The 12494-nt window shown below is 32.2% G+C and overlaps 1 protein-coding gene across 2 annotated transcripts in view; it reads left to right on the top strand.

Moving 5' to 3' along the window:
• The window catches only part of LOC119077426 (zwei Ig domain protein zig-8), a 170598-nt gene that overhangs the window by 85958 nt on the left and 72146 nt on the right, over positions 1 to 12494 (top strand). For both annotated transcript variants that reach the window (XM_037184651.1, XM_037184643.1), the window contains exons 3-5: positions 7258 to 7335; positions 9962 to 10057; positions 10135 to 10171. In XM_037184651.1, the coding sequence (XP_037040546.1) occupies positions 7258 to 7335; positions 9962 to 10057; positions 10135 to 10171 (211 nt within the window). The remainder of the gene's footprint in view (positions 1 to 7257; positions 7336 to 9961; positions 10058 to 10134; positions 10172 to 12494) is intronic.

Raw genomic sequence — 12494 nt, 5'->3', positions numbered from 1 at the left:
AGTAGTTCCTGAGATATCGGAGATAATGCTCTTTAGTGATGTTACCCTCGATATGTTGGATTTTTTACCTGAAAACCGACCTGATTTTCTGGAATTTCTTTTGATTTCAGATTTCAGATAAATTTAGGTCAGTTAAGTTCAGTCTCAGATATTATCAGTTCCAATTGAATTCAAGGTTCAGGTTAAGGGATTCCCGACCTGTTCCGAGTCTTACTATACAGAATACAATGTATACTATACATATACATACCTAGCTTCTCAGAGACGTGTCAATACGGTTCTACCACTATCATGCTAAATTACTATATTACTATTATAAACCCTTACCTCTGAGAATGTGGTAACAAAGAAGCTGCTGAGAAAGCTAAGGCATTGAATGTCTCTAGCTGTAGTGAAAGTAAATTTTTTGATAATCACCAAGGAACGATGATGAATGATAGCCTGAAACAAATGATTACTTGTTCTACATTAAAATATAAATATTCCCGCAAACTTTCGCTATCCTCCTCAAATTATAACTTCCGGCTTTCACTTTAATCAAAAGTAAATGAAGACTTAATGAAGACAACATCCAATGACATTTTATCTATGTTTCATTTAAAATAATTTACAAAATGAAAACGTCGTAACTTTCATCCAAAGCAACATTGCCCGACACGCCTTTCAGCTCAACACAAAAGCCATTCATTTCGCAAACTAAGCAAGAAAAAAAAAACGGCATTGATCTACTCACCGATTCAAACTGTTTCCCTTCAATTTGATGAATCAATCACAATGAAACTTTGAATTTTCCGTGGTAAAAGAACATGAAAATGCTGGAAAAACAATTCCATCATTTCTCGTTATCTTTAATTCAATATTTATAAACTTAAAAGTGATAAGTCATCTAAAATCAAAATCGTTAACGTAATGTAACTAAGTCAATTCAAAACCCCCAATAGTCTAATGTTATAATGTACATTTGAAAATGGTGTTTTTGGTTCTTCAAGATAAAGCGTGGTGTAAACAAAATCCAACTTATCCATCGCTATCAATTAAGCAATTCCTTTACGATGAAACACTTCGGTAAAGCAAATAATATTATTCCACGATGTCCTTGGAGACGAAACGGCACGAATGCCATAGAATGAGCTTTTTGTTTACTTGTTAAATATAACTCTCTGTTTGTGTATAACATAAAGTAGGTTATAGACGAGCGTATATATTACGAGAAAAATAGGTCCCCCTTTAAATTTAGAACAGAAAAAATGAAGATTTCTTGTCTAATTGAAAATCAATATCGTAGCATAACAAGGCTTCAAAGAAAATTACAAATTTATTTGATGTTGGCTGCTGTGTAAAGTATGTGTTGGTATTCGTATTCCTAGGAAAATTTGTCTGTTTATTTCCTCATCTGGCTTTTAAATTATCATAATTTTTTCAACCTTTGCTGTTCTTTTATTACGTATATTTTTCGGTTTGAATAATGCTGATGTGCATTTTGAGAGATTAAGGACGCCGGGGAATTATGTTCATATATACAGATAAAAGGTGCACTGCAGTTCCCAGCTGAAAATAATTCTAAAAATGTTTTCCTTCAAAATTAAAATTGGTTATATGCGCTTTGATTGAATAGAAAATAATAAAAGATAAATAGAAATCTCTTTTGCATAGTTGGGTAAAACTTGCTATAACGTTCGTAACGTTCAAACCAATTGACGGTAGCTCAATAAAATCCGTAGTTTACTTTTAATATTGAAAATCCTTACTTTATGCCATTATATTACCTGTACAAAGAGATACACGACATATTCAAGATTCACAATGAAAAGGAAGAATGCCTGACAAAAAGTGGAAGATTTTTTTTTTGTTGAAAAGTTTTATTTACAGCAATTTCTGACGATTTTATAAATATCAAGAAATATGAATGAAGAATTCTGGTACCGGGGGTAGAAGATTCTTTTTCGCATATTTTTCTCTCGCGGCTAGAAAGATATCACATAAAATAAAAAAGTAAAAAAGAAAGTTTCTACTTCCAACTTTTTATTTTCCCTTTTTGCTTATATGCGAGGATGAAGTACTTATGTATACACAGAGTCTATAGGTTTTATGTAAAAATATATGTAACCGTTATAATAAAAATGAAAAAAAAAATGTTTTTCTTCTCCTTTCAAAAAAAAAATCTTCAAAGATTAACAACGAGTAGGGCGTTTTAACTAAATCTCTTATTTCAACAGCTTTTAAAATTATATTATTTTATAACATCATGGGACGGATGGGACACTTGTCACAATTTTTTCCCTCCACAGTTCATGGGTTGATGTAGGTCTATGAAGGGCATTTTTTCTCAAATAACAAATATCATATGAAGATATGAGCATTATCAAAAATTTTCGCTGGATGATAATACGCACAAAAATTACGGTACCATGGAAAAGATTTTCAATTACAATCACAGCAATTTTTCGCGATTTTATCGCCTACGCGCGTTATAATGGTACGTTAATTCCCATTGAGTTTTCTGGGTTAAGTAAGTAAACGAAACCTTAATTAAATCACGGCATCCACGAAGTTGCTGCGATTTAATGAAAAGTTGTTACTCCTAGGATAAATAAGTACATAAGATATTAGTTTGCATCATTTGTTGTCCCGCTTTATCCTGTCTAAAGGCTCGTAGTCTATTTTAAGACAACTTTGACTAGTCTAATATAGTCCAATAATATACTACTAGAAAGAAATTGTTTGAACCACAGATGTTTGATCTGTCTGAATAAAAGAGTCATAAACGTAGGACAAGGCCACTGTTTCGATCTGTCAGAATATAAAATACGTCTTTTGACGTTTTGCATTAATGTGCAGTTCAAAATACCATTTCTCATCAGGTCATGGCGACATATCGGTTTTCGTACGAACAAGTCTAGCGAAATATAATTGAAATGAAGTTTCAACTCATCACCGAATTTGCTAACTCGTGGTCGTAGTCATAAGAATAATTGCAAATTATGATCATACAATTGTGAATAGACTTATTTTCAACTGATGTAAATTATTATTCTGTAGACCGAAAGTGTCTCAAAAATGTCTGCCTAATTTCATATCTCACATTAGAAAAGATGTCATTTGAAAAAGACTAAAAGGATATCTTGATCCATTCTAATTGGATTCTTACTAAAATTCTAATAAGTGATATGGCATCGGGATGACAAGAATATTTTTCAATAATTTCTATAAACAATTTTTAATTTTCAATGGTTTTCATGGTAAATCTTCTTTTTATTAAACATGAACCTTTTTTCTTAAAATCGTTCACGGTCTATTGTAAATGACGAGTTATAGCTTCGTATGAACGACTTCCGCGGTAGAATATCGGACTATTAGAATATCTACGAGTAAGTGTTATTAGAGATGTGCGGGCCGAGGCTTTTTCAAAGCCCGACCCGACCGGACCCGACCCGAATCGCTGGTTTTTAAACCCGAACCCGATAACTTTTTAAGGCCTGAACCCGACCCGACCCGACAATTTTTCGGCATGTAAAAAGTACCCTTAAAGGAACTAAATCTTATGATACATCATTCGAAAGATCTTGGCCCAAAATTTTTTGATTTTTTCCGATTTTTTGGGCTCCTATTTAAGGGTGAAAAAAATTCAGAGAAAAATTTTGCGATTGGATGTGTTTTACCATTTTTTAAAATCTGTAAAAAATATGTGAAATGTTCATAAGAGCAATTAATGGTCAAAATACCGAGTTAGTTCTATAAAACATATGAAAAAAAACGCCAAATTTTTCTCAGAATTTTTCACCCTTTAATTACACAACAAATCGAAAAAAAAGTCACAGATTTTACCTTCCAAACATTTTTTTTAGAATTATTTTCGATTTTTACGTCAGCACACTTGAGAGAAATAATCAAAAATAAAATTCACATTTTCGTCTATCACTAATGGAGTTTCAAATTCTACAAAAAGTAGTTCCAGGCCAACACCTTTCGATGATGTATCATAAGCTTTAGTTCCTTTGGGCGCCCTTTTTCAGTTTCAGTTTCAGGAAAAATCATCTTGCCCAGCCGCGAATTTGAACACGGGACCTCTCGATTATGAGTCGAGAGATCTAGCACCAAAGCCAAGGGGGTTCAGACAAAATGATATTTACTTCGAACGCCTTTATGTTGTGTAGAGTGCTAGATTAAATGTGTAGTGTAGTGTGTGTGGTGTGTGAACGTAAATATTACATTAGGCTTTGTGTATGGAAATTAAATAGGACATTCGATATTTTTAACGTTGCAAATAGCCCTGATTAATCTCTTAAAAATACTGAGACCAAATGAAGTAATAGATCCGATAGTAACACTCATGCTGTTATATTAAGTTACGATAAGAAATCGATTAGATTTTGATGGTTTTACGACTTTGCTATGGTCGATAAAGCCTACTGAGCTAAATTAGCTAAATAAGCTAAATTAGCTAAATTGGAATTTTTAATCAATATTTTCCGATGCATAAAATTTGAAATTTCACACGAACAAATTTATTTAAAAATGAAAAAAAAATTAATAACATGAAGCGATTCCTGCGAATAATAATTGAATGCGACAGAAAGATTCATCAATTTTAATTGACGATAATTAATATTACAATGTTTTACCTCGATTCGTTAGTAAAAACCGCAACAACAAAAAAATACAGCAACAGCTCTGACATGGTCAACGATTTTAAATTATGCAGTACATGAACCCGACATAAAATTTTAATTTAATTCAATATTTTAGTTTCCATTAATTAATAAACATTACATACGTTTTGGTAGTCAGATAATATTTTACAAAATGAACTGAATACTTTTTAGCCTTCCGTAAAGTTGGGAACGACCATTTCCATATATTTCCATTAAAAAGAGACCCAAATTCGTTTATAGGCATAGGATATTTATTCAGTTGGAATGGTGGAATGATATCAAAAATTCATTATACCAGAAAACCACCCTCTTTTCCACAATTTTTTTTAGTTGACAAAAATGGTATACTGACTGCTGGTAGCTTCATTTAAAACACATTCGATTGTGTCACCGACTGCAGTATTTGCTTTTAGCTTAACATCGAGTTAGGTCAGTTCAATAAAAAAAAAATGTTTTATGAATCATAAAAGGACAATCTGTCAGAAAAAAAAAATATCTAACTTGACCGACCCATAATTGTCTGGATGCCATTGCTTTTTCAAAATTCGAATCATTGAGAAATTTTAAATTCAAATTTGCTGTTTACTTAAGAGCGCTCACACCTTGGCAATTTTCTAGCCTACATTTGTGCGCAAAAATATTCATTTTTTGATGATTTCTCTGAACCAAGATCTTTTTTTGAAAAAGTAAAACCATTAAAGCATGCAAAAATGTGTTACTTTTAAGGGAAAAATTTGGTTTGTGGTCGATAACTTAACCCACTTGGAGAAACCTTTGCAAAACACAAAAATTTACACATTTGCAAAGGTTTCTCCAAGTGGAATAAGTTATCATCCACAAACCAATTTTTCTCTTAAAAGTAACACATTTTTGCATGCTTTAATGGTTTTACTTTTTCAAAAAAAGATCTTGGTTCAGAGAAATTATCGAAAAATGAATAATTTTGCGCACAAATGTAGGCTAGAAACTTGCCAAGGGGTGATCGCTCTTAAATCCTGTTCCAGTATAACAATGCAACCAATTTAGGCATCAAATTATAGTACATTTTCTACCTTGGTGTATATTTCGAGAATAACTTCGTATGTACAATTGTATATAACGAGCGCCAGCGAGTGTATATACAATTGTACATAAGAAGTGATTCGAGAAATACACACCAAGGTAGAACAATGTTTTATCTCCTGCAAGCTGATATTTCATACATTAGCGAAATAACCACAAAAATTTGGATTTAAATTTAATTAATTAAGCATGTTGTTTTAAAACGCATTCACAACAAAAAAAAAACATCATACAGAGAAGCCTTTATTTACTTACTCACACACATATACTATCCACCTCAACATTTCGTTCAAATCACATCATTCCGACTACTCTGATTATTTGATCGATGTAGAAGTGACTAACGAACCACTACCGACACCAATTGCATCGTGTTATGTGATTTGTTGGCGTAGTGGTCAGCATGTTTGGTTGATATGCTGCTGGTCCCGTGTTCGCTTCCGCCGTTCGGCGATTTTTTTTTTTTTTCAAATATGTAGATGGAAAGTAAATTTACCCTAGGTGGGTTATGTGTGAATTATCCAATCGTATAGGCTGTGGTTATGTATGTGTTTGTGTTTATATGCAGAAACGCGTAATGTATGAAATATCAGCTTGCAGGAGATAATAGTACTTTATTTCATATGGAGTAGGATCCTCGAGCGACAGCGAGAATCCTACTCCATATGAAATACAATGCTTTATTGCATGAGCGAAAACGAGACAACAACATATGACTGTTTTGACAGCGAACGATTAATGTATGAATTAGCGCTCTAGATAAGTAATTTTTCGGGGAATCACACCGCGAATGCAATAAAAACAAAAACTCCCATATTACTACTCTACAAATGGTAAATAAAAAATATTCAAATTACTGTATGTTTCTTCAAAGCACGTCGACGTCGACATAGAGGGGACGATAGCGAAATTGAGACATGAATTTGCTTCAGTTGTTCAAGTGAAATAGTAAATCCTTATAACGGTTACAAACAAAACCGTGTCTAAATTTGACTCACATTCCCTGTAGTTAATGTCAACGCTTGTCTGGTGAAGTCTATTTATTGGATTTAGGTTCAATGAATCTTCCATCGCAAAGGTATAACACTTCACTGGGTGTAAATTGTTTTTAACATGCTGAGAAAATCATATTATCAGAAGAATTCCTTTTTAAACGATTTATATTGAATTTCAAACGGAATAAATTAAATTTTCTGGAGTAACGACAATGCAGAATATCAATTTTTCCCATTTCTTTTCTTTTCATTTTCGCATTTAGAATCGATTAAGAATATTGGTTGCAACGTCTTACTCCCTTACCTATTTTTTTGTGCAACATTTTTAAGCCACCATAATCATTTTTCTTTTGTGTAAATGAACAAAAAGAAAATCTATGAAACAGTGGAGCATTGTAACAACGTGTCTAGTCGCCACTTTTCTTGAAAATATTTCAAATACAAAAAAAAGAGAAAGGAAAAATAAATGAAAATAAATCGCATTGAATGAAAAACTTTTTTTTTATCCAGAGGGTTAAACACTTAACAATTAATTTTCTATTTTGCAGGTGTCTTGGATCCGCAAAAGGGACCTGCACATCCTAACGGCCGGTGTTACCGTTTACACATCAGATCAAAGGTTTCAGGTAAGGAAAATTGGTAGAAAATTAATTTTACGGTCATTATGTTCGTTCGTTAAATATTTAATGCTTTTGTTTTATACGTATTTATGTATCCTATCCACAAGCAGATCGAAATCGGATAATGAATGTTGTTTCTGTAAGAATATTTGGAGTGTAAATGAGGGCAATAATAGGTGACCAGAAAGTTGTGTAGAAAGTTACCTTACCATCTAATACTGTGAAAATAGATTTATGTTATGCCAAGTAAAGACCAAGTTTTTTGATTAATTTATTGTTGGCTTTACAAATTTGTTTTGAAAATGAATTTAATGGAAATATACAAATTGGGTAGGTGGAGCGTATTATATACCACACGCTTGAAAATTTTCTTTGAATAGGCAGGTACAAATTTTAATTTATTTGGTTTTTCTTTTTAAAAATCTATTTATTCATAAAAGAACTTTCTTTCAATCGGAATACTAATTGGTTTCTTGCTTCGGTGATTTAGGTGCCCCATAAGTAAGACCCCATTCATAGGTTCTAGATTAATGACGATGCATAACTGAAAACTAACTTTACATTAGGGTACATCAATGTTCCTTTTTTTAGTCATGGATGAAACCGCGTACAAAAGTTCACTTAATCCAGGATATTTTAACAAAATTTACAGATTTTTTTAAGAAAATTTTTGAGTTTTCTGAATCTGTGGCATACTTAGTACCCCGGAATTGCAGCAGGCTCACGAGATCCGCGTGAGACGTTAATTCAAAAGCTGTTTGCAAACATTTACATCATAAATTACTGTAAAATTATTGTTTTAATTAGTTATTCGTGTCCTTGCAACAATTGAGATCAACGAACGTTTGTTAAGCCCTAAGGTTTTCTAAATATCTTTAGGTTCTTTTGAGATGAGGCAAAGAAAACATATTCGCAGAAAAAAATCGTTTGAATAAAGAGAGCTTCTTCTTACACTTTATTTCGTTTCTATGAGTGTTTTTTTTCCCTTCAATTTCTTGTATTCCTGAATTGTGAAAAATACAGCGAATAATGTAATGTTTGCTTTGATGTTTCCCTTCAATTATGTTTCCATTTCTGTTGAATGGTAAGAAGAAGGCCAATTTAATTCACCGTCTCCTAATTAAACAAAAAGAAATGTCGATTTAAGTGAATCCTGTGGACATAAAATATGAAGTCCATGAAGAAAGAATTATCAGAATTATAATATTTGAAAAGGAAATGTAAGATGTTGGAATTTTTTTTAGATTAATTATTCAGCAATAATATTTTAAAGTAATAGATTTTACTCACTAAACCTAATGAGTAAAATGACATAGGCTTGGAGCTTTTTATTCTGCCTGGTGTGATCTGTTATCGACAGCAACGAAAGAAGTATGCGATGACCTAAGATAGGTATGTTTTTCTCAGGAAAATGATTGCTAAAACAAATGAAGTACAAGATTTTGTATCGAACAATAGGCGAAGTTAAATTGCCTATATGAACAAATACAAGCATTTAAATAGTACATTCTTTATCAATAGGACAAACGATTGAAATGGCACTTATTGTGTGTAACGAAGCTCAACAAACACACAACCAGAAATTTCCATCATTTGTGCTTCGATGCAGTAAACTTTTAGTAACAAAATTTTTACTACAGGGCCTCGGGGTTCTCGTACAAAAGGGTGGGGGACAGGAGACTAATTAGAATCGATTTCAACTGGTTTGAGATGGAACCAGATTTTTATGGTACACAAAAATTATTGACGAAAACAATTGAATGAATTCTTGTTCCTGATGAATGTTTTCGTTGGCTCGATTTTAATTATTTTCATGTCAAATATTAATTTGATTGGCTGTGCACATTGTGCTACCATTCTACAACATAAAACTTTTTTTTTATTTTTTAAATCGAACATATAATATTTTTAGAATATTTAAATTGCTGGCAGCTATAAATTGATGTCCATCAACTTAACTTGTTTGCAAATTATAAACAAGCATGCATATCGGACTGAATCAAATTTTAATTGAACATGGTCGTTTTTCCGAATTGGCTAAATTTTGATTTTAGCCGAAATAAATTGTGTTGTGAAAGACAAACAAACAACAAAATATTTCCAAAGTTGTTTTTGTGAAGATTGCAAAAAAAGCGGTGACTATATGGACAATTATACCCACATAAAATAGCAAATAATTAAGCTTTCTTCTCCGAATTTATTCATAGAATAACAAAATTACATTTATCCTTTCTCAACACTGGCTTCTGACGGATCAGACAAAAGTCGACAAGCCGCTCGAAATGATATTGCGCAACAAATTATGTTTGACAATTGATTTTTGTACCTAGTCCATGGTAGAAGATACTTTTCGTAGAATGGGAGAATTTTTGCCTTCTACGCACTTCTGAATTTGATCTTACGTAATGTGATACTTCAAGTTCACTATATATCTATACCTCCGCTGCTTTTCTTTGATATTCAAAGGTCACCTGTCCACAACTAACTCTGCAGCTTTTCGTATTGATGTTTTGTTTCTTTTAATCACTAACCATTCTCCGCATATTCCTTGAGATCAAAGATTTATTAATAGCTCTAATTAGTTTCGAATAACGAGTTCATAGAAATAATCGGACATTATCAAATCTTGCAGGTGAATCGACCAAAAAATTCATCCATCTGGACATTGCAAATAAAATATCCACAAATCAGAGATGGAGGCGTCTATGAGTGCCAAATAAACACCGAGGTAAAATTATCGTTTTTTTTTGTAGCAAGAAACAATTACCGTGGAAACCACTAAATTGTTCTGTCTCTCATTTTCAGCCGAAAATGTCTTTATCGTATACTTTGAACATCATAGGTAAGCTCATTTTGCAACATTGATTTTATTTTCTAAATTTGTCTGCATTTACATATTATAAAGTGAAATATTGCTTGAAACTAAAATATACAACGAAAATGACGATACGACAAGGCTAATTAATGCGAAAACGGTTTACAGGTCAGTGTATAGGCAAACAAAAAAGATTGGGGGAGCATGGAGTCAGTAGCCTTTATGTTTTCGCTGGTTAGTGTTTGTTTATTTCTGTTTTATTACTTTTATATATTCCGTCAGTTGACAAAATAACCTATCTGGAACGGACAGCAGCAGCTGTTACCCCCAAGTACTTTGTAATATTAAGTGACGAGAGATGTACGAAATTTTTCCTTCAGGCGAGTCGTTCATTTGTATTATGAAGAAGAAAAAAGTGCAATTTCCCTTTCGCTTGTGTATTAACTAACATCTAATACCATCACTCCTGTTCTGCTAAGGTTGAGATGGTATATATATTATGTGAATGTAACGTTTATTTGTTGGACGTTGTGACAAAATTAGGGTATAAAGCAAAGAAAAAAACGAGAAAAACTTGAAAAAGATGAAAATAAAGAAATATAATCAAATTAAAAGATTAAGATGCGAATTAAGATATTAGAGAGGTTAATGCAGAAATTAGGGATTGTTTTCTGAACCGTATCTTCCACGTTGTGTTACTTTATCGAGGGTGTAAACTCTAAATGCGCCCAACCATAGTGAAAATGTAAAAGCTTTTGAGCAGATGAAATAATAAAAAAGTTTTAATTTGCATTTTAATTCAATTAAGATTTTAATAACGAATTGAGAGCTAAGGCTTAGCTGGGAAATAAATTTAAATGTTTTTGATCGTGTGCCTCTAAATTAAATTCCATAATTTTTCATCGGACGAAATTTTCTAGTCTTCGAATATATTTGGGATATGATTGAACAGAGAAACAGAGAGTTGATAATTAAAACAAAACTTTAAAACTTCCCGTTGATTGTGTGGTTGTTAGTGTATGTTGGCTCTTTGTACGTTTATTGGATCGATCAGAATAATAAATAATGTTCATCTATCAGTAAAGGTGTTTTTCAGGTTTCTTGTATCTGTTTCCACTTAGATTCTATATTTAATTCGTTTCACGATTTATCTGAAGTATAGTAAATGAAATGCACACAATGCTCTTAATGTAACGAGCATAATCATTTTCAAATCTTGAAATTATATTTTATCATCTCAGGAAATGGATGAGATGTTATTTTTACCCCGCTTTTGAAAGTAAACGTCTCCCTCGATGAGTAATTATTATTGGCAATGCTATGTAGAATGTCATTGTTGAATTTATTAACTCATCCATCTCGTCGTTGTGACACATTGGAACAATTTATTTATTAAATTCTCATAAGTTTTGATATTTACATTTACGAACAAGTAATATTTCATTTCATTAATCATAATTTTATGTGAATGACGCAGTCAACACCTTAAATGAAAAATATTGATTGAGATATCACGGCGATATTTCATGAACTAAATGTACGTAATTGTGACAAAGGTGCGAATATTGAAATTTACAGCATCGTCATGGTGATCATGAGGTACATAATTTCCGTACAATGAATGTAACAAATTTACTTTGAATGACACTTTCTTACAAAAAAAAATTTCTCTTGAGGGAGTAGAATCTTTAAAATGAAATTTATGTCAGGCTACTTTCACCACTTCCATCGTATATTGTCCGGATTATTAACGTAAAAAGACTGAATGGAAAACGTTTCTGCCACTGTTTCGATCTGTGAGATAGTGTGATAAGCATCTTACGATGCTTTGCATTTAATAATGCTGTTCAAAAATAAACCACATCTCACCAGGCCATGGCGACAGTGGAAAAGAAATGACTAACCTCTATGAAATAGGTCATGCCTTTTTGCATGTACAAGTCTAGTGAATCATAAATGAAATGAAAATAAACTTTCATATCATTTCATCAAAAAGACTTGTAACTTTTTAGATATTAGTATGTAAATGGCGATTCATAGTCGTTTCTGGAAGTTAGTTTTTGTTGAGGTAGAATATTCTAAACTGATTGTCTCGATAAAATAATTTTTTGTCATATCTTGGATTGAAGTATCACAAAATCTTATAATTTCGGGTGTAAAACCATATAGGTCGAATTAGGATAAAAATTTATTTGACAATTTTAACTCAAATGAATCCTAAAAAAAACAGTCGGTGCACTTCAGGGATACCCATACCCACAGTTCAGTTACAAGCACTCACTAAAAGTATTATCAATCTGCAACAGAAACTCCTCAGAAACTCATCTGAAATCGAGAAAGGTGGAAAGAA

Source organism: Bradysia coprophila, chromosome III (genome assembly GCF_014529535.1).
Source record: "Bradysia coprophila strain Holo2 chromosome III, BU_Bcop_v1, whole genome shotgun sequence".
Taxonomy (NCBI): domain Eukaryota; kingdom Metazoa; phylum Arthropoda; class Insecta; order Diptera; family Sciaridae; genus Bradysia; species Bradysia coprophila.
Note: the sequence above shows the minus strand (reverse complement) of the source record. Positions and strands in the feature narration are given on the sequence as shown.